The following is a 23,168-nucleotide window of genomic DNA, read 5'->3' as shown; positions in this document are numbered from 1 at the left end:
CACAAAGTTCCCATGGTAAATGGCACCTTGCACATGCCCAGAGAGATGTGATTTGGGAAATTCCCTTCAACTAGTGGCAATACATTTTGGAAAGACCAACTCTTCTTTCTTTAATAACTAAGGAACAGTCATAGTTCAGATAACTGAGCAGTCTTTGCTTGCTTTTTTCACTGTTGCCTACTTATACCATCATTATAAGCTGAAGTTAAGTCATCTTCTTTAGGCAATACTGAAAGGGTGTATTTGTGTAGGAAGAGCAAACAGGTACAGATGGAATATTCAGGCTGCTGTTTCTGATCTATGGTACGTGAGCATGAGATCTTACTGAGCAGTAGTTAGGTGCCTCCCTATGCAACATGGTTTGAGAAAGCGGGAGCAGGAAATCCACACTATTTCCTCACCTCCTAAACCTGTGCTCTCTTGGGTCTGTCTTTGGCCTTCCTTGCACTTGTCATAGTCTTCCTCAGTGAACACACCCACTCACAACTACAATTATTCCCTGATTTTATTTCAGTTAAATTTTTTGTTTTCAAATTTTTTTATGTTGATACTATTGTTTTAGGGAATACCTTTCTCTTGTCACATGTTACACTAAATATTACTTAATAATATGGCAGGCTGTAAGATATTTCTATAAATAGCTTTTCCATAATTTTACTTCAATAAAACTGATTGAGATTGAAAAGTTGCATTTAGTAACAGACAGAGATTTTTCCTTTAGAAAACAAACTCTGAAAATAAACTCTCAGTATCTCATTTCCTGAAGGTGCTACAGTTGAACGTCTTAGCACGCTAAAAAGGGGAAAAAAGTTGAAAAAATTTCTCCTGTGAATTTTTTACTTTATTGTTCACCTCCAAAATTAGTGTGGGGTTAAAATGGAAAACAAAACAAAGATCCTCTCAGGGACTACAGAAGAGTCAAAGATTATGAAAGAGTATTTCCGTCATGATAGAAGAAGAATAAGGCAATTGTCATCTCCATCCCTAACCCAGCCTATCCCACTTCGGACATCCCTTATAACTTCTATGACCATTTCTCTTTCTACTGGCACCTTCCTCTTAGCCTACTAACATACTGCCATACTTCCAAACTTGGAAACGATAATCACTCCTTTCAAATATTTCTCTCCTTTCCTGGGTCTATATTCTCTTAAAGCTTCTTGAAAAAAAAAAACCCCATTTTTATTCACCATTCCCTTCCATTTTCCCCATACCTCACCACATCCACTGCTCCAGTGAAACTGCCTTCTAATAACCCCGGTGCCACTCCAGTGCACGTGTTTTAGTGTTTTCTCTTCTGTGTCACACTCTCCTTGACAGTCTTCAGTTACTTGGCATCCATGTCATATTCTTTCCTGATTTCCCTCCCGCCCTCAGTCAGGCCTGCTTCCTTCCACCTCCTCCATCCACTTTAAAATATCGTTGATCCTAGGGATTTTGTCTTTGATTTCCTCCACACTGTTCCTCAACGATCACGTCCACATTCACAATTTCAACGGATGCATTTATTCTGACCACGTCCAAATCGGTATCTTTAGTCCAGACGCCCCTCCTGTATCCCAGACCAAAGCTTTAGTCATTTACTAGCTGTCTCTACCTAGAGAGCCCCTAGGTCATGTAAGACTCAACACACCCAATACAGAACTCAGGGTGCTGTTTCTCCAACCAGCTTCTTCTCCTTCACTTCCTGTCTCACTGAACGGGACTTGTGATCACCTGGTTACAGGGCCACATCCTCAGATTCGTCCTGAATCTCTCACTTTTCCTTAGTCCCTATATACACATGGTCTCAAGTCTTATTGTTTGTACTTGTTAAGTATTTCTTCAATTTCTCTCTTGCTTACCAACATCCCATCCGCCCCTTACTTGAGGCCTTCTCTATTCTTCATCTGGACCTCAGCAATTGCCTTCTAACGGCCCCTGCTCCAAGCTCTTTTACCAACTCGTTCCTTGCATTGTCTCCTAGGATCTTTCTAAACCAGATATCTGATTTATCATCTTCTGTTTACAACCTCTCAAGGCTTCCCAGTACAAACTGGATTAAAAACTTAAGCATGGCACATCAAGGTCCTCTGAGATCATCTTAATTATCTAGCAGTATCTTGGGGCGTGCCCCCAATTTTTTCTCATGTTCCTGTGATGCTGAACCAGCTACAGACCCCTTCTATACTCCCACCTTTGTAAATAACTCAGTTAACGCCAATAACTCTGAATTTATTTATTTATACATGGGGTCAAAATCAGGCTTTGGACCAGCTAGCTATGTTACCTTACACGAGCAATTCCTTTTCTGTGCCTCAGTTTCTGTAGAATAGGGATACTAATTTTATCAACCTTATAAGATAGTCATAAGGATTCAACAAATTAATAAGGGTAAATGCTTAGAACAGTATCTGACACAGAGAAAATGAGTAGTAAGTTTTGCTATTATTATTACATTTTTATTGTTGTGTCTCCCTCTCTAGACTGTGAATTCTGTGAGGACAAGGAACGTATCACTCAGGTAAGAATCGAACAACTAGAAAGAGCTCTAGAAACAAATGTGAAAAGAGTGTGTATCAAATAAACATTTTTCATGATTTTACACACATTAAAAGAAAGCTAATTTAACTATTTACTTGCTAATCAGTACCTCCGAGAATCAGTCCTTTGGTGTGCTTTGGGGTGGTCTAAATAAAATGCTTCCAGAGATTCTCCTTTTAAAAAGCAAAACAGGGCTTCCCTGGTGGCGCAGTGGTTGAGAGTCCGCCTGCCGATGCAGGGGACACGGGTTCGTGCCCCTATCTGGGAAGATCCCACATCTCACATGCTGCGGAGCGGCTGGGCCCATGAGCCATGGCCACTGAGCCTGCGTGTCCGGAGCCTGTGCTCCGCAACGGGAGAGGCCACAACAGTGAGAGGCCCGCGCACCGCAAAAAAAAAAAAAAAAAAAAAAAAGTGAAAGAAGTGGCTTCATTTCAGCTGTACGACACTGAGCATTAGACCCCGTGGCCAGCCGCACAATTTAGTCTGAACTGATTTGGTGAACTTCAAATACAAAGTGAGGTGGAGATATGGTGGGTCAGCAGGCCAGTGGGAAGGCTGCACGGCTGTTACCAGGATGTTCTGGTCTCTTCCCCACAAGAGAAAAGAGCTCCTGATAATTTAATTATTACTATTTTAAAATTGAAGCCAGTGACTCAAATGGTACCATACATTCTACCTGTCGGCTGCTTGGGGATGTCACCTTTACCAGGAAGAGTTTGGAAGCTCATGGGATACAATCAACTCCTTATTTACAAGGCTAGGAAGCAAATCCAAGCAACCCACCTCTTTGCACTCCTGCTCTACTCAACTATGGGACAATCATAGCCTCACTTCTTTTTGGTGCTGTGATCTTTGCTGAGAACAAAAAGGATGAGAGAGTGATTTTTTTTTGTCTCTAATTTTTTTAAGAGACAGATGCTTTCTGAACTACATCACTTGTAAAGGGCAGGAAAAGGTACATGCTTCAGAAATATTATACTGAGTACAAAAATGATTACAGACTGTGACCTGAGTTGGACAGGGTTAGAAAGAAACCCTGGTGGAGACCCAACACTCTTAAACCGTGGGGTTGCTTTTGCAAATCTAGAACAGAAGGCTCACGGCACCATTTCTTCTCCTCCCAACCTGCCCTTGAGAATCACTGCCTTAATCCCTGACTGAATTTTGCTGGTGTATATGTTGGATGTGTTGAGATAAAAAGTACTGAGAAACAGAACCCTGTTATTGCCTTCTCAAATTTTTAATTTATAAAGGGAGAGGGAACCAAATAAAATGTTTATAAGTCTGTGTGTGTATGTGTGTGTGTGTGTGTGTGTGTCAACAGAACAACACAGGGTGAATCTATTTACCGTGAAGTTGCAAATTTCTAAAGTAAAGATTTCTTTTCTGATGAAAGTGTACAAGCACAGTAAAGAATATAAGCTAAATCCAGTCTGAGCTTTTCAGATTGAAAAATGCTTGTATTTTCATTGTAAGTAACAAGAAACCATTCAGCCACTACTGTTGCCTTTACTGGTTTCTCTGTTAAACATTCAGCTATCTAGGAAGGCATTCGGGGCTAAGGGGTTCTTTTAGAATGAAAAATTTGGAAAGAAACAGAATAGAGGGAACTGGGCACTTAGGCTACCAAAGAGGCCATGGGGACTTGAAGGGCACGAGGCATTTCAGAAATGGGAGTGAGGGAGGCTACCTGGGTCACAGCTCTATCTAAGACTACCCCAGCCAGGGACCATTATATTTGCTTCACTATTTTAATACAGAGTTTAAAAAGCATAAAGGATCTTGCCTGGTCACGTCTCTTTTGGGCAGATTCTTTCTCATAGAATGCAGTATGGGTGGAGAAGCCACAGCCCTAGAGGGTCAGAACACGGTGCAAAGGGTGTGGTCTACTCAGGTCTGCCTCCTGTGCTCATCCGGTAAATCCAGCCTGACTCTGACGTCTGCAATACCTTTTTACCTGGCTAATTCCTGGTGACCCTTCTATGTTATTAATATCTTCAGTATCTGTCCACACACCTCAGAATCCATCTATATTATACACAGAAATGTTCGTATTCACAGTATAATAGGTAACAAGTATTCATTTTTGTGTCAAAAATGTGACACACAGAAACAAAGTTACATTTTGAAGTAGATACAAGTTTGATATGAAGAGTAACAAAATTAAGTGCTGAAAGACAATATCCAGAGAAAGACTGATATGAAGTCCTATCTTTGATGATGACACAAAACACCCATGCGTCTTATGTGAGTTTGAAATGGTGGCATTCTATGAGATTAATCAGAAATTTCTTTTTGAAAAGATAACTATTTTGGCTGAGAAAGGGAAGGAGTTGCTAGCGATCATATACACCATAAGAAATTTAGCAAGTGAGTACTAGTTGAATAAAACTTAATGTATCCTCGACAACTTTTTCGGTATGCATTTCTTAAAACTCAGTCACAAAAATTAAAAAAGGTCCAAGCTTTCACACTCTGCCCTCGATGGGCAGATGTGTTGTAACAAGGATTAATAAACTGCATTAACACAGGAGGCAGCAATATGCAGCTACATAAAGTATTCAGGCCAGTAAAGGTCAAAGCACCTGGGACACCACAACCAGAGACACTGGTGTCCCTTGTACAGATACACGTTTGAAATAACGAGTACAAAAGATATGACGGAAGATTTATTTTTGCCCCTAGAGAATTGTACTTGTTCCATACAAGGAGTCACAATGACACTCCGGATGAGCACCATCTTTTTGTGTACCTTTGTCTGGACGTCCACGTGTGCCCCCTGGTTTACTAGGACTTCGGCCACATTCACTCTGTCTTCTTGAGCAGCCAGATGGAGTGGGGTCAGGCCACTCTGCAAAAGATGAAAGTGGTCATCTCACAGGAGGGATGGAGGACACACAGGCGTGCTGTAGAAACAATTTAGGACTTCAAGAAGAGTAAGTCTACAATTTCTATGTTTAAAAAAATCTATAGGGGCTTCCCTGGTGGCGCAGTGGTTGAGGGTCTGCCTGCCGATGCAGGGGACACGGGTTCGTGCCCCGGTCCGGGAAGATCCCACATGCCGCGGAGCGGCTGGGCCCGTGAGCCATGGCCGCTGAGCCTGCGCGTCCGGAGCCTGTGCTCCGCAACGGGAGAGGCCACAACAGTGAGAGGCCCGCGTACCGCAAAAAAAAAAAAAAAAAATCTACAGAGTAAGTTTATATACTAGCATGTGACAACATGGTTATCTGCAGGCTTAACGAAAAATTTCAAACATCCTCAAAAGTGGAGGGAATGGGCTGAACCTTGTGTACTGATCACAGATGCAGCAATTATCAAGGTTTTCCTCCGTTTGCTTCATCCAGCCCTACCTGCTGTTTGTTCTTTGCTTTGCGGAAGTATTTTAAAGCAAATCCCAGACATTATATCATTTTCCTCTTATGTACTTCAGTGTTCACTTTTTTAAAATAGAGTCTTTTTATTTTTTTACAAAATTATGCAAGAGTTCTAACGCACTACCAACGCATGACTAGCTTTAGAAAAATTTATTAAAATAAAAACTGTTTATAAATTGAATACTGACATATGATGATATCATTTTCTCCATTAAATATTAATACCCAAGGCTGACAAATATTTTCTTTATGTTGCTTCTGGGTAGGAAAAACGGTCTGTGAAAGGTTATATAAATGCTGTCTCATGAGAATGTAATATGCAGGCTATCTCGTGAAAATTTCCAGGTCCTTTAATGAGACCAGATACTTGAAATTGACTCTACCACAGAATGGACAGGCGATGTGGTTATCCCAATGGCCAAGAAAAGAATCACCAAGACTGCACCCTGGTTTAAAAGTCCTCTGTAGCTGCATTTTTCATAAATAACATTTAAGAGAACGTAAGCTGGTGTAAGTGCGTCCAGATTCTTTTCTTTCATCCATTATGAGCATACCAGTTAATGTCCTGAGTCCTAACGGCCTCTTTCTCCTCCTCTGCATCTGCGTAGCAAGGCCATCAACCTGTCCTATTTGTCAGAGGAAAGGCGTGAACCAAAAGCAGCACCAGGAAGGGCACAGAACCCTCGCGATGCTGAACAGTATTTATCTAGGGGCTGCTATTCCATCAAACTAATGACAGGACTCAGGAAGAGTCATTCACTCTTGACTTTCTAATACTCTTTACAGACTTCTGGAAGAAGCTCACCCAAACTGGATAAAAGGGGAAACAGGAAAAGGAGGACTGGTGCCTTCACTTGAAATCCAAGAAAAATAAGCCTGGGGCCAAAACGGCCACCACCCAAACACTGACATAATCATAGAACAATGTTCCACGTTCCACTTTAGGGGCAACAGATATTTGCAGCTGTAACATTCTGTAAAAGTGTCACAATCCCCTAGTCTAATTTTGAGACTTTCCAAACCTTCTGAAGAACTTTACTGAGTGGTTCTCAGCACAGCTGGGGGAATGTACTGTGGCTGGTGCCCTACTTTCTCGCGTTCCCCGGGGACATTCGTGCTGTCCACTCTACCTTTGGCCTGGAGTCACCTCCAGCTTTCCTGGGCTTCCCTCTCTCTCCCTTGGTCTCGAAAAAGGCTTCACTGTTATTATTTATGTGCGAACCACCTGCGTGCTCAGTTCTGCCGAGAGCATCATAATCCCGCATTTAAACTCTCTTCTCGTCTGTATTCCTCAAACCACTGTGAGCTTCTCGAGGCAACTACTGTACCTTTAATCCTTGTATAACCAGTCGAGTATCTAGCGTCTAATCCACCCACTAATCGACTGAGTCAGAGGAAAAAGCAAGCATCTTTCGGTAACATAGTATAAATTAAATGAAGAAAAAATTATTTTTACATCCGTGATTTAAAAAACAAAATGTGATGGTTAAAACAGCCCCGTGTGAGTTCAGAAGTTATCTGTTAACCTTTGATAAAGGTTTTGAGCATTGGCTCATTTTAAAAGTGGCATTTATTGGGCACAGAGAGAACACCATCAACTTGGAAGAGCAACAGCTCTGCTTCGTATTCTATTGGCTGTGTAAAGAAATACAGCTACTTGTGGTCTGCAGAATTCGTGTGGGAAAGTGGGAACGTCAAAAGCAAAATTGCACCAGATCAAACACTAGTACTTCGGCAGGAACGTAGGTTCATGGGCTCTTTTTCTTAAAAACCCGGGAACCGCTGGTGAATAGCAGGAAGAGAAATAAGTGAAAACCATCAAGTGTTTGGTTCAATCATACTTTTCACGAAAGCTAAATCTTTCTTTTAATATTCATTGTTTAGCAAGTGTGAAATGGGGAAGTGGGATGGGGAAGGGGGAAGGGGTGGAGGGAGAGTAACTGATGTTTCAAACTCTGGCAGCTCAGGAAACATGGACAGAAAACCCGTTAGAGTCCTTATTGAATAGAGCTCTGCGGATCTTCTGTTTTCACACTGGAACTTATTTAATACTTGATACAGAAAATGACTCCTGAGAAAGGAAGCAAAGACTTACAAATGCCTTCTTATTAGACCATTTCTAGGTACTGTGAAGTGCTTGAAAGTTCCTTAAGTGCAGTGTGCTAATGGGAATTTCCTTGGTGATATATTTGCTTATGTGGAGTTTGTTCAGGAAGGTGGCTGGGCGTTTCCAGGCTTTCTTCCTTTGCTGTGTCTTTTGGTCCTCAGAATTCCCTTGGTTGATCTAGCCTACCGAAGCAGACACTGGGAAATTCTTTCTGAAGTGTTCTCAGCCTAAATTTTTTAAAAATGATTTTAAGGTGGATTCAAGGCTAAATACGTATATTGCCACGGGTTAGCTAAAGGAATTTAAAGGAAAAAAATGTTTATTACACAGTACTTTGGTGTCAGACCTATAGAAAATGTTCACCTGTTAACCAATTGTTCAGGTCTGTATTGTCTCTGGGAGAATTAATGAGATATAATATTCTGGGCTCCTGAGAATAAATACACTGATGGATGCCAGAATGTGCTTCGATTTGAGAAGGCCACGTCCTCCATCTCATTAAGACAGGTTGAATTTTGCAGCAAACTACTATAAGGCTGGTCTATATATTAGTATATGAACCTTAGAAATTCAACAGCTCAAACAAATCCTGATTATAATGACTACTTGAAATTGCTTCGTGATTCCCGTTAATGCCAAGGCATACATTCCATAAGGGATGTTTAAAAAGAAAGATATGAGAAAAGCAAATCAGTACACGAGAAAAAAAAAGAAAATTGTGTTTGGTTTGCCATGATCACAAAGGATTTTCAAGATACTAAAACTGAAAAAAGGTTTTCCTATTCTCTTACGTATGTCTTTTGGTTCATAGAATTTGTTAAATTACCACCTTGGGAATTCAGATTAGTGCAGAGTAACCTTTTCCCCAAACTGTGAAAAGTCTAAAATTAAGACAACTATTCTTTTTCCACTTAGAAGAAGGTGCTGAATGTTAGTCACCTTCCTGACATTTCTGGGAAGTAAAGACTGTTGTCTTTGTTTATTAGAGAATGAAAGTGAGGCTCAGAGATGTCACATAACTTGTCCAATCAAGTTACACGTCAAGTAGGAGTCAGATTTCGGATTCATACCCAGGAAATTCAAAGCCTCTGTGATCACAAAACACAGGCCACATATATTAAAATATTTAAACTACTTATTATTCATCGCCATAAAACTACTGCTATCTTGAAACTCTACTCCAATATCTGAGCTATGGCTGAGAAATGTCATAGCTGCGCCATCACCATCCTGTAGAGGAGGAGCTAAATAACAGGGAGTTTGGATTATCGGGAATTTGGGGACACTCTTGTAGGTTTTTTTAAATCTGAAGACTAAGGAATATCTGTCTTGTATTTTGGGCAGATCTCAGACTCAGGTATTAATAAGCAGGTCAGCAAACCCAAATTCTCTGCTATACACAGTGGAGGCAGTGACCTCTTTAACATGTCTCTGGGTAACTGTGGGCTGGACTTTCACAGAGCTCTTCACTAACCATGGGGATGTCGAACGTGAGGTCAGGGGAGTCTGAAGACTTCTGGGAACAGAGACTTAAAAAGTTCCCTGGCACTGCCAGTTTACCTACAGAGACTAACCTTTTGATCTATGGAGTAAGACAGCTACTCTCAATTTCTGTTATTAAAATGAACTCTCTGAAGGCAGACCTGTTTCCAGTTTCTTTTTGTAACCTAGGACTTAAAACTGGGACAGGCAGTAGGTACCCCCCAAATGTCTGTGGCATAGATCAACTTACAACTTTTTATTTACAACCTACAACTTCTTATTTACTACGTTCTGGTTGCCCTTTGACTTTACATTATAACAAAACTTCACGTTACTAGAACAATTTTGTGGACCTCATGTTTATGGCTCTGTTACTCACCAGTATGACTTTGCAGTTATTGACTTATCATTCTCTTATTGTTTAAACGGATTGTTTTCAAGGTCTTCCTACGATAAATGACATGTTGGTACATACTTTTGTGCATACTACACTTTGCACTCTCTATTTGACCTGAATTTTTCATGACTTCTTAGCGATCTTTTGAAGGTGAGGTTTTGTTGCGCTGGATGCTTCGCAGAGGAAAAGAAAAAAGGTTACCTTATTGCTCAGGTTCACGTTAGCATTCCTGCTGAGGAGCAGTGACACCATGTCCACATGTCCTTCCTGAGCTGCAAGATGGACAGAAGCAATTCCTTGCCGGGTAACTGCGTTTGCATCAGCACCATATTCCAGCAGAGTTGTCGCTATGTCCATCTGGTTCTTTTTGGCAGCAATGTGCAGTGGTGTATAACCATTCTGTCAACAGAAATCACTTGGTCACATGCCCAGTCACAAGATAAAAATGTGTGCAGTGCATTTTCAAATAGTATGCTTCCCTTTCTAGTGATTTTCTTTGATGGTTTAAAAAAATCATTAGCAAGTAAGCAAACACTGAGGAATCAAGAAGTGCTAGTAACATAGTGCCCTCATACCTCCCACTTTCCTAAATAGGGGAAACGTACTCTAGAGAGTGTAATGCAAAAGAGTCAGAGTACCAGTGGTTTTACAAATGGATGGTAGCTCCCTAGCACAGGTAGTTGTGTTAGCAGGTGCTCAATAATTACTTGCCTTATATATCAGGAATGAGAGGAAACCCAACTAGGAAACAAACAAATGGTACCACCGGGGCAGGTTCAGAGCCATTAGTCAACCTTTAAAATCCCTTTACTAGCCTATTGCTTACAAGTGGAAATTTTTAATTTTCATGGTAGTCAAGATACTGTAATCTACTCCCATTTGCCATTCTGATTGCCTCTTTTATGAAACTCCAGTCATGCTTCAGCTAGACTGGTCCCCAAACAACATATGGCTCATGTTTCTGTCTTGCCTTACTCTACCAAGAATGCTTTTCTCCAACATGCCCTTGGGACCAGCATCTTTCATTTGAAGGTTCAGCTCAAGGGTCACACCCCCATGAAGTGTTTCACCTCCCCTTCCACTCTTTTTTTTTTTTGCGGTACGCGGGCCTCTCACCGTTGTGGGCTCTCCCGTTGCGGAGCACAGGCTCCAGACGCGCAGGCTCAGCGGCCATGGCTCACGGGCCCAGCCGCTCCGCGTCATGTGGGATCTTCCCGGACCGGGGCACGAACCCGTGTCTCCTGCATCGGCAGGCAGACTCTCAACCACTGTGCCACCAGGGAAGCCCCTCCCCTTCCACTCTTATACCTGCCCCTCACCTGGCTGACTCCAGTCAAAATCCTGGAGATGTTTAGTGGCACTCTTCTTCATATATCTGTCTCCTCCTACTAAAATGCAGATTTGTTAAGGGCAAGTACTGTGCCACATTTGTCTTTGTATCTCTATAGCCGGGCAATGACTGGCAAATCCTTAGATTTGAGTCAAGCTTACTAGAGCTTTCAGAACATTCTGGGATCCTTCTCTTGGTTGACTTCTGATGCTCAGAGGTGGAAGGAACAAAAATCCCTTTGACAAATTGTTAATGAGCTGCTTCAGGAGCCCTTGTCCTAAGAAAAAAGGTCCCCTGCCTTAGGGAACCCTGTCCTGACTCACAGTCATTTAAGAGGAATGCAAGATTACATTTTGACATGGGCCTGAATCTAATTACATAAAAAATGCCAATGAAAAACTAGAATTTTTTTTTTTTTGGTATAGACAAGAGGATTTAGAGAAAGAAAAAAGAATAATTAGAATTTATAAAATACAAATAGGATTTAGATTTGGGGATATGATCCAAATCTGGACAACAGATCAGTCACAATCTTTCGAAGCCATAAGGATGGGTCAGAAACAACTCAGAGGGCAGTGGGGGGCTACTGGTCGACCAGCCTACTGTAATTAACCCTCATGTTTATGTCAGTGGTATGTTCTACTGTGACAGCATTGCTCCCTTGACAAACATTCTTTCTATATCTCATTCTAGAAGATTTAAGGTTGCTGGATATCAACTGAAGAAAGTGCAAATGCCACTTCGAGACTCTTATGAAACCAGCCTCTGCTGAACAGGATGGGCCAGGGTAGAAGATTTTATGCTCCTATTTTTAGTTTTGACCTATTGCCATCTGGAAACCCCAGCTGACCTCAGAAGCATTTGGCCCTCTGCTCAGACACACCCTAAAGAGATCGTCTTCAGAGCCTAATGTAGATCCCTGGATTGAGCCCGATTCTACAGTGAGCGACAGGAGGGGGTGATCTGTTTTACTACCATCCCCACCCCTGAATAAAAGGGAAAATTCACAAAGCAGTGCTAGGAAACCTGATTAGTCAAGACTCTTAACACGAACTAATTAGAGTGGTAAAGGCAAGATAAAGTCACAGCAGCTTCTAATCATGCATCTTATCAGTCAGGAACTTCTCAACCTCTAAAGGTAAGTCAGTATCCTCTGAGATGTGACAATCCTCTTGATTACTTTTAATTCCACCAAGAAATCATTGACTCTTAAAAAACAGAGAAGCTCTGACATCTGCGTAATGCATGCCAATTCCAGACAAGCTACTCATTATTACTGAGGGGTTTATGCTGAGCTCCTTACCTGAGATACAAAGGAAAGTATAAAGCAAGGGAAAAACAATTTAGGGTATTATTTTAGAATGGCTAGTTTATCTCAGAAAGGCTTAAGAAATATTTTGAATAAGAAACAAGGAGTTTATCTTGAGACCTATGATAAAATTTTCTAAATTTCCTAACTTCTAATTTCTAGAAAGTTAAAGGATTCTTACTTGCCATACAAAAGGAGACAGATACATTTATCAGAAGAGACATAAAGTAGTGAGAGACTGAACTAGAGAATAATCTCAATCAATACTTTTTTCCTCTTGATGTAGAGGACAAAGTGCATGCCATGTGTCCTTTTGCATTTCAAGATTAAAAACAAGAGCAGATGTAATTTTAAATGATTAAAAGTAATATATTTACACTGTACTTTATGTTTTTCCCCCAAACCTTCACAATCTCTACTGATCCATGCCAACAGATATACTGTACAGCTTATGAAAGAGAAATCTGACAAATAGTAAGTTAAGGCTCACTAACCCTTCCACAACCTGTGCCCAGGTTATTCCTGAACTCAAGCCAATCCTCTTTCCAGCACAGTGTCCTGCCTCAGGAAATAGATCTGGCTAAAATGGATTAGAGAAGCCCATCTAGTTTTTCAGCACCCTCCTTCCTCTTCCATTAGCTCAAGTCACATCGTGTTTCTAGGGCACATGTGGGTAAGAAAATATGCCCGCAATTCTACAAAACGGAAGAAAGGGCAACAAGAAAGCATCATGTACTCCAAGAAGAAAGGATCTGAATAAGGAAGAGGTAGCATGGAAAGCACGGCTGTCTGTCATATCCATATGCATGCTTAGCTCTGTTGAGTTTCTGTCCCTTTCTCACCACTACCTGAATTCAGAAATGCTGTAGCCTCCCTAGAGGAAAGAAGGTTATTTGCCTACCCTATATCCATTCTCCTTCCTTCCTTAATAAAAGAACCTTTGGTGTTGTGCCCTGCTGAAAACTACATTTCCCAGCTTCCCTTGCAGAAAGAAGTGGCCAATGAGATGTAAGGAGAAATGGCTGGGTGGAGCTTCTGGCAATGCCCTGCTGTCGGACTTTCTTTCTTCTTCTTCTTTCTTTATTTTTTTAATGTTGTGTTTTCTCAATCCATCCTACTGGTGATTAGGGTACTTAATACCACGTTATGAGGGCACATTTATCAGTCTGCTTTTCAAATATTACTCTTCTACCTTCTTCCAACCCACTGTTCCTCTTTTGCGATGTCCTATTCAGTTTAAAGAAATCAGAAAAAAATGACAAAACAAATTTAATTTCGTTTAAAAAAGTTTAGTCCCTATGAAAACCCATCCTACCTATATGTGACAGGCCCTCCAAGGGGGCCTGCCTGAACAGTAAGAGCTGCCCCTGTGGGCTACCTGTGTCTGACTTGCTTTACTACCTGGCAGCCTGAGCAACAAGAGCTGGAAGAAAGACCCAAAAAAATCACAGGAAATTTTCTTTACACTCTGGAAACACTGAACCAGCAACAACACCTGCCTGCCTCCAGACTGGTTATGACAAGAGAACAAACAGAACCTCATCAGTTTAATCCACCGTAGCTACGTCTTTTTTCTACCAGGTGAACCAAACCCTAACTGATAGAACTGGCTTTGCTGAGGATCAAAGACTAGAAAAAGCTCCTGACCAGGACCACGGCCTCAGAACGTGGGGATGGTTGGACATGTGTCAGACATGGCATACAGAGACTCTTACGGAGGCAACTGCACTATGGGAATGTGAATGAATATCCTCTTAGAAAAGCCTGTGTTCAGTTGACTGTAAAAGATATGCTGAAGGCTAAAGGGCTGTTAAAGAACTGCTTTTCGACTCTTTGTCAAAGATGTTTTGCAGATAGGGAACCGTGAAGTCTTGTTGGACAAATACGAAGCTGAAAATCAACTACAAATATATCAACTATTGGCCTTTTTCAGAGTTATTTGTGGATGAAAAGGTGGACTGGACTCATTTTGTTTCACTTATTTATGACTTTTGTCAATTCTAAACTACTTAGCACTAGTTATGACAAAATTATTACTCTCATGTGAGGAATGAATAGTTCACTTATTAATTATTTACTGGTTGCCTGCCATGAGCCTGAGGGTACTTATAACAGAAGAAAAGTGGCCCAGGCTTAAAGGGATAGGAAAATAAACAAATGAAGTGGACAACTATTACATTTCATTGTAAATTTTTCTCATTTTAAAACTTGTTGTAAAATACACATTACATAAAACTTACCATTTAAGTGTACAGTCAATGGCGTGAAGTACATTCACAATGTTCTCTGTTCATTACCACCATCCATCTCTAAACTGAAACTCTACCCATTCAACACTAACTCCCCATTCTTTCCTTCACTCAGCCCCTGGCAACCAGCATTCTACACTGTGTCTCCACAGGAAATCATACAGTATTTGTCCTTTGATGGCTTATTTCATTCAGCATAGTATCTCTGAGGTTCATTCATGTCGTAGCACGTGTCAGAATTCCCTCCCTTTTTAAGACTGAATAATATTCCATTGCATGTATAGACTGCATTTGGTTTATCCATTCATGCTTCCATGGACACGTGGGTTGCTTCTACACTTTGGCTATTATGAATAATGTTGCTATTCCTTTTTTTTTAAATAAAGTTTTTTCAAAAGTCAAGGGATGGCTTTATGATAGAAAGAATGTCAGGGCTAGAAATTATGGGAAAAAGCTGCTCTTAGATGAAAAGCAAGTTTGGGGGCTTGATTTTGAATTGTAGATTTCACTGGGTACAATTCTGAAGATGATGGGGCAGGAGATGACTGAGAAATACAGGAAAAAAGGTTCTGAAGAGAAATAACTTTCAAAGATCACATACTCTCTAAATGGAGAAAGTACCTGAAAACTTTTATCTCTGAAAGTATCCAAAGTAACTTAGAATAGCCCAAATTCTTTGATTTGTGTGTACAAGAGATTTGATCTAAACACTAAGTTTAAAGCAGAACACTATAGCTGCCCCCAAATGGAAGAGCTAAACAAATATAAAAAGCCGGAGGGATGCTAAAAGTTCCTTCAACCAACAGTATTTAGGAAAAGAATGGGATAGCATTTTAAATTGTGCTCTGTATCATTCCAGTGTTCTCTGATCATAACTACCTGCTCAACAATAGCGAACTCATTAAACCAACAGCACTATGCTAACCTATCTTTAAATAAACTCTTTATGATTTGCTTCTCAAGTCGGAATACCAGAGTCATAAGGAAGCCATTCACTCTAAGTACCTCTTTTCTGAGAAATCTCTGTTATCTACCGGTCAAAAATGACCTAACGGGGCTTCCCTGGTGGCACAGTGGTTGAGAGTCCACCTGCCGATGCAGGGGACATGGGCTCGTGCCCCGGTCCGGGAAGATCCCACATGCCGCGGAGCGGTTGGGCCCGTGAGCCATGGCCGCTGAGCCTGCGCATCCAGAGCTTGTGCTCTGCAATGGGAGAGGCCACAGCAGTGAGAGGCCTCCGTACCGCAAAAAAAAAAAAAAAAAAAAAAAAAGACCTAACAATAAGAATACAGAAAAATAAAGATTCTCCTACTGTATAGCACAGGAAACTATAGTCTGCATGCTGTGATGAACCATAATAGAAAAGAATATGAAAAGGAATGTACATATCTGTATAACTGATTCACTTTGCTGTACAGCAGAAATTAACACAACATTGTAAATCAACTATACTTCAATAAAATAAATTTTAAAAAAAGAATAAAGATTCTCCTTAGCAATAATAACAACACATGAGCAAAACCTCTCAACTTATTTTATTAAGCACACATAAACCACTTGAAGGCAATGTTTTATGGCCAGGAAAATGTAACACATATTTTATCACTTTGACAAATGAGAACTTTCTTACTCCCTCTGGCTGTTCTTACGTTTTTAGTCTGGCTAAAGAGGACTTCAACTTTTTTTCCTGGATTTTCCTCAGACTCCAGGACATCCTGGATTTTCAAGGAATAACAATGGACAAGTAAGTATTTATTGAGCATCTACCACAGGAGTTGACTAAATAGCCGAAGGCACAGACTTCCTAAGGCACTTATATTTCCATGATCTTTAAGGGATGCCTAAACTAGGAGGGTGATACAGACGAAGCCAAAGTAAATATACATATAGAGACTGCCCGTCAGTCTCCTCATGCTGTCACAGTACAGGTACCTTTGCAGCCGCGTGGGGTGAGGCTCCTTGGTCCAGAAGCAGAAGGGCCACTTTCTGATTATCGTAATGTGCAGCTACATGCAGTGGAGTTAGCCCGCTCTGAAAACACGTGCAGAAACAACAACCAGTGTCAAAGCGCCTTAACGTCAGAGGCCTAGATTTAGGAGATGGGATTACATTGGATACAACACACAGTGTAGTTTACATTCCAGTTTCCACAACACTTGGACCCCAGCTTTCACCTCCTATTTCTGCAGTCATCTTCATCCTATGAGACTTAAATATGGATTAGTTATAATTTAGGTGGCTGTTGGTGAATGTTAGCAAGCGCTTATTTTTTGTTATCATGGGAGTGGCCTGTTACAAGTTGGCCGATGACCCCATACCTTCCCAGCAGCATCCGGAGATGCACTTTTCTGTAGCAGGAGACTGGCTACTTCAAGCTTCCCGTACTTTGCTGCCACATGAAGGGGAGTAAATCCTTTCTGAAACGATAAACATAAGAATAATGAGTAATAGAAACGACACAAAGGCATCACTCTTCTAGAACTGAGGCATTATTCTAATGGTGAAGAGCAGTTAAGCCTGTACTTAAGGACCAAGACTGGTAGATAACAGTTAAAGAGTCCCCTTTTCAACAGATGAGCAGCATATTTAATCTTTCTGTTTCTGTTGGCTCGGCCACGAGACACTAATCCTGGGGACTAGTCAGGTACCTGACGAGGATGAAGTTGGAAAGCTGGATCTGGGGCTTATTCTAGGGCCATTTGGGTATTTCACATTGTGGGAAGAATAGGTTATAGGGTCCAGGCCCAATTTGGATTTGGAGGGCTTGGAAAAATCTAGGACAAGTCTGGACCTCCCATAACCTCCCACAGCACCAGACTGGAGCCTTTCTCTTCCCCTTTCTTTATTGCCACACGTATACACACGTCTGTATGTATGACCCAGTCCTTAGGGGTAGGAGTCAGAGATTCTCACACTTTAGCCACCACAGGTGAACTGAACAATAACACAGGGTTCTATCTCAATAAATAGGCGAGAGTTGGATACTGAGAGTTGAGCAGCTCCTTCTTGCTTCCAACTCTTACCAGGATCTGGGTAGCGACTGGTCAGTCACCACGCACAGCTAGGGCCCCAAGCACGAGGCAGGGATTAGAGGGCTGTCAACATATTTGACCCCATGGGACTAGAGCCAGTTAGAGCAAGTGGGCAGCTCGTATGGTGGAAAGGCCAGGACACTCAAAACCCTATCACCCACTCCTCTGTTACACATGTTAAATGAGATCCAGGAATTGCATGTCTACTGAGGAGCCTAGAGAATCAGAGGGGTCGAATTCTGAGGAAGTCATCATTTGTTCAGATAGTTTCCCAAGTATTTGTAATCACTGTAATTATCTTCTGCATTGATTACACATGAATGCTTCTTCTCTGCATCTCAAAAAGGGTGTAACACCAATTTCTAGCTTTCTAAGACATGCCGTGGGCCAGTTCATCTTGCTATCACACTTGCTAGTTTATGTAGGATCAAAGAAAAACGAGCTCTAAATGTTGCATTCTGCACTTGAAAAGCAACTGTGTGGTGGGTCATTACTGTAAGGCATCAGAGCTGAGATTAAAAAAAAAAAAAAACCTATAAATCAGAAAAGAAAACAACAACAAAAAAAGCAGCATCAACAAACCGAGAAAAAAACACCTCCTGCTTTGAAAGTATTATAAAAGCATTAACCAACTGAGCTTTGATAAAGTGGTTTGTATACCTGGCCTCAGCAACAGAAATCTGTGGCTGTGTTTTTAAAGCACCCTTTAAATCTGTCAAACAACTTGCAAGAAATATCTGACTCCAGACATCAATAAGGTTTCATGAGAAGATAATGTACTGAGAAATGTAAGATATACACACACACCAAATCACCCTGCCCCACCCCAGGGCTTTGCTGGCCATGTTAATCCTGGGATCCAAGTAGAGTTGCTGTTGTACACCTTTTGTACCTATTACCACGCAGGAAACTGTAAAGAGAATGTTTTTGGGGGGACACAGCAGGATTCTAAGACTGGCTTTCATACCTTTGTTGTTATAGATAAAGATGCGCCATGATCCAAAAGGAAGGCGGCTACGTCCTCATGCCCCTCTCGGGCTGCAAGGTGGAGTGGGGTGTACCCAGAAGTCGTGGCGGCATTTGGAGATGCTCCTTGCTGTAACAGCTGTTGTACTATATCTGCTTTCCCCAATCGCGCAGAAATGTGGAGTGGGGTTTGGTCATCCTATAGGACAAGTAAAAGTTCAGGGCTGATGAGCTGAGGACAATGGTGCCACTGTGAAAAATACAGGAAACTTCACTGCTTGGTATCAGAGGCTACATTCAACTCTTTGATCCAGTACTAAAAAGAACCTCATTTATCTTTTTCTTTAAGTTTCAGAAAGGTGGGGATGGCAGATCTAAGCACCTTAAACACCCTCTGAGTAACCTATCAGCGTGAGAATTGTGAAAGGCAGTTCTATCTAGAAATTATCCCCACTCCGTCCTGCTATACTTTAGCAATTTTTAAACCTCTGATGACTCCTTTTTGGGGGAGATAAGGGAATGTATCCTGGGAAAACGGAAATACCTGGGAGGGATATTATACCTCCACCAGTTCTCATGTACTCATATGTAATGAATTATTTTATTGGTGCTGCCTTCCCACAGTCAAAAGTGGGAGAGGGGAGAGGGCAGTGTAGGATGGTTGAGGAAGGTTCCCAGCTACGATGGGGGCTGACAGCCAGCCCATCCTCTGCTTGCCGAGCTGTCATCCAGGCTGCATCTGCCTGGAGTGGAAGGCACCTTATGACAGTTCACCCAAGGACACAAGGCACTCCTAAGTCCTGCACCCTGAGGGCCTTATCCCCACGTTGGAGGGGTATCTTTTCCTTGTTTGCCCAAAGATGCCCTCTGGAGAGAAATCCCCTACCGGGATGTGAAAAAGTCCAGGTAAATACTTTATGTAGGGCAAGTAGAGAGAAGAGGCTGGAGCACAGGGCACTGCTGTGCAAAGGTCAAGATCAAAGCAAGAGGGTCTGTGTAACTAGTAGGAAGTGTGAGAAGTTAGGGGAGATGCCACTGGCTATGGAAGTCAGACTCTTAACAATGACACATATTATCTCTTTAATGAGATAACTATATATCTTATGGTCAATTTCAGCTTGTGGGTGAAACCATTTCCTAGATGAAACGCTTCATATGTAACAACACTCAAAAATGTGAGGTTTCTTGTAATGGTAGAGTACAGCCTCTCGTAACAAATCTACTTAACTGATTAACCAACATCCTCTAGATCAGGGATCAGAACAGTAAAATCCAGGGGCCAAATCCAGCTGCCACCTGTGTTTGTAAATAAAGTTTTATTGGAACACAGTCATGTCCATTTGCTGATGTATTAAATTATGTACTATTGCTGTTTTCACTCTGTAATGACAGAGCTGAGAGTTTGTGGACAAAGACAGTATCCTGTGAAGCCTAAAATATTGATGATCAGGCCCTTTCCGGAAAACGTTTGCGGAGTTCTGTTTCTAGGTCCTCTGTAAAATCTACCAGCTGGTACCACGATACACCGGAACCTTAAGTTTTATAGTCTGCTGACTAGAATGTTACCACTACCTTTGTACCCACCTGTGGATTTTATGTTTACAAAGACCTAGTTGTGTTTGTTCCCACACTAGTGTGTTTATACTAGTACTTTTCTAGCTTGTACTATGTTTACACTAATTATATGACGTAATATGTTAACAGGTAAAATATGAGTACCGAAGGAAAGGCTTTAAGGACACTGTTAAAAGCCTTGGAGAGCCTTGGTAGACGTTGATGAAAAACCAACTATGGGGGCTTCCCTGGTGGTGCAGTGGTTGAGAGTCGCCTGCCGATGCAGGGGATGCGGGTTCGTGCCCCGGTCCGGGAGGATCCCACATGCCGCGGAGCGGCTGGGCCCGTGAGCCATGGCCGCTGAGCCTGCGCGTCCGGAGCCTGCGCTCCGCAACGGGAGAGGCCACAACAGTGAGAGGCCCGCGTACCGCAAAAAAACCCCAAAAAACAACTATGGGACTTCCCTGGTGGTCCAGTGGTTAAGACTCCATGCTTCTAATGCAGGGGGCACAAGTTCAATCCCTGGTTGGGGAAGTTCTGAATGCCACACAGCCAAAAAAGAAAAAAAAAAAAACAAAACCAAAAAGCCAACTATGGTCAAACTACATATGGGTAGGAGAGCTGAATAGATTGGGGGAAAATTATAAAAGTTGAGAAATATCCTGGACTCAAACTGCTTTGCAAATGCCTCAGTCTTCTCTTCTTTTAACCCTAAACTAGAAACTACAAAGTATGTAATTAAATGACAAATAAATGTATATTGAAGGGCTAAAATTAAATGGTTGAGGTATTTACATATCTATTTACGATTCTTGACCTAAACTGCCATTTAAAAAAAAAATTGGTAAATTATAGTTTATTCATGCACTGAAGAAAAATCATTAAAAAAAAGCTAAACATCAATAAATAAACAACAAATTTTAAACTGCCATTTTGATAACCAGACCAACTACCATCAAGACGGTGACAGATAGTGAGTTTCTTCTGGAGGGTAAATGCCAGGCAGAGAATGACGCATTCAGACTCAGCCCTTGGACTTCCCCAGCTGTCCAGTGGTTAAGGCTCCACCTTCCAATGCAGGGAGCGTGGGTTCGATCCCTGGTCTGGGAACTAAGATCCCACATGCCGCAAGGTGCGGCCCCAAACAAACAAACAGACAAACGAGCTCATCCCTGATGTTCTTCTATATTCTATGTTCCATGAACAACTCTGACCAAGTCTCAGGGTTTATGGTTTCACAACTTGCAGAGAAAAAGCTCAAACTCCCTTTTTCCTTTTGTGGCTCTGACAGCTGACATCTAGGTCAACCAAAAGAACTCAATTATGCTTCCAAACTGTGCTTGTTTTAGAAGCTTTGTGCATGAGCCCTTCTCCATAGAGTGCAAACAACTGTGGGCCAATTCTAGGTTTGTTTCCTAAGCCATTAGGGATGAGCAATGTGCCAAGGACACAAAGTTCTTGTTCTATTTCATTTTGTTAAATAATTGAGTAGATACACATACAGGGAAGGGATGTTTTCAATATCCCTTGGGTAGAGACTTTTGTCATTGGTGGTGGTTCATTACTTTAAAAGAGTGATCCTGGAAGAAAGCATGCCTATGTTTAAAGGTTTTATTAAAATCATTTCTTCTCTCGAAGCAAACACTTCCACGCTCGGCACATACCTTAGCTTTAGCTTCTACCTGAGCGCCGTCTTGCACCAGATACCGCACGACTTCGGCCTGGCCGGACCGAGCTGCCATGTGCAGCGCTGTTTCTCCTCTCTGGGGAACAGGAGCCGTTAGGTAACTTAAGGTAACTTAACGGCAGCTCTAAAGAAGACTGGCCTATTTGCTTTGCATAAAGTTGATGATGGAGGGTTTTTTTTTTTTTTTAAATAAAAAGTAGTTCCAAGCACTTCCTTATTGAAAATAGGAAAGATAGGAAATCAAATACACAAGAATTTCCCAGGAACCTGGTCCATGATGGAAGCCATCAGTGTAAGCCCAGAGCGCACGGCAGGATCAGAAGCCGTGCTCAATAATCTACAGTGTAGCCTCACTGGGGGTTCAAAGGCAAATGCTATGGGGCCAAGCAGGAGGGTAGGCGAGTGAAGCGGGCAGATGGGGGAATGCTCCTGGAGACAGGCCAGGCCTTCTCCTGGCTGGGGGAGGCGCTGCTAGCTGGCGTCAGCGTGCTACTCCAGTAACTCTTTGCGATGCCAGCCGTATCATGCCATACCTTCCTATTTTTCAAACACAGCGGCAGTCTGCATATTTGTGGATATTTCTTGAATGCTGGTCAAAAAATCAGAGTTCAAAACAAAAGAAAACCAAAAATGCTGCACAGGCAACACAAAACACACCCAAGGGCCAGACGTGGCTTGCCCTTGGTTTGCATTTCCTGCTTTATCTCAACAGGTCATTATCCTTTGGGGCATTATCCCAAGGGGTTATTTTCTTTGCCACTGGACTTCCCCCGCCTCTGCTGCTTTTCACCAAATGGACTTTAATTCAGATGATCTTTTCGTTTATGTAATAATAAAAAAAGGAAAACAACATAGAAAACACATATGGATTGAAATGTAAAAAGTGATAAAAATCAAATATATTCTCCCCCACACAAGTGATGCCCACTTTTATTTTTTATTTTAAAATTATATATATATTTATTTATTTTTGGCTGCGTTGGGTCTTCGTTGCTGTGCACAGGCTTTCTCTAGCTGCGGCGAGCAGGGGCTACTCTTTGTTGCGGTGCGCGGGCTTCTCATTGCGGTGGCTTCTCTTGTTGTGGAGCATGGGCTCTAGGCACGCGGGCATCAGTAGCTGTGGTGCACGGGTTTCAGTAGTCGTGGCTCGTGGGC

General features: G+C 41.8%; 1 protein-coding gene across 1 annotated transcript in view; it reads right to left on the bottom strand.

The window, feature by feature from the left end:
• ANK3 (ankyrin 3) overlaps positions 1–23,168 on the bottom strand; it is a 328,736-nt gene that overhangs the window by 127,099 nt on the left and 178,469 nt on the right. The window contains 6 exon segments of the mRNA XM_060033488.1: positions 5,279–5,377; positions 10,088–10,285; positions 16,707–16,805; positions 17,093–17,191; positions 18,774–18,971; positions 21,991–22,089. Of these exon segments, the coding sequence (XP_059889471.1) occupies positions 5,279–5,377; positions 10,088–10,285; positions 16,707–16,805; positions 17,093–17,191; positions 18,774–18,971; positions 21,991–22,089 (792 nt within the window).

The sequence above is a fragment of the Delphinus delphis genome, chromosome 16 (assembly GCF_949987515.2).
Source record: "Delphinus delphis chromosome 16, mDelDel1.2, whole genome shotgun sequence".
Classification (NCBI taxonomy): Eukaryota; Metazoa; Chordata; class Mammalia; order Artiodactyla; family Delphinidae; genus Delphinus; species Delphinus delphis.
The sequence above is the reverse complement of the archived record's forward strand: the minus strand, read 5'-3'. Positions and strand labels throughout refer to the sequence as shown.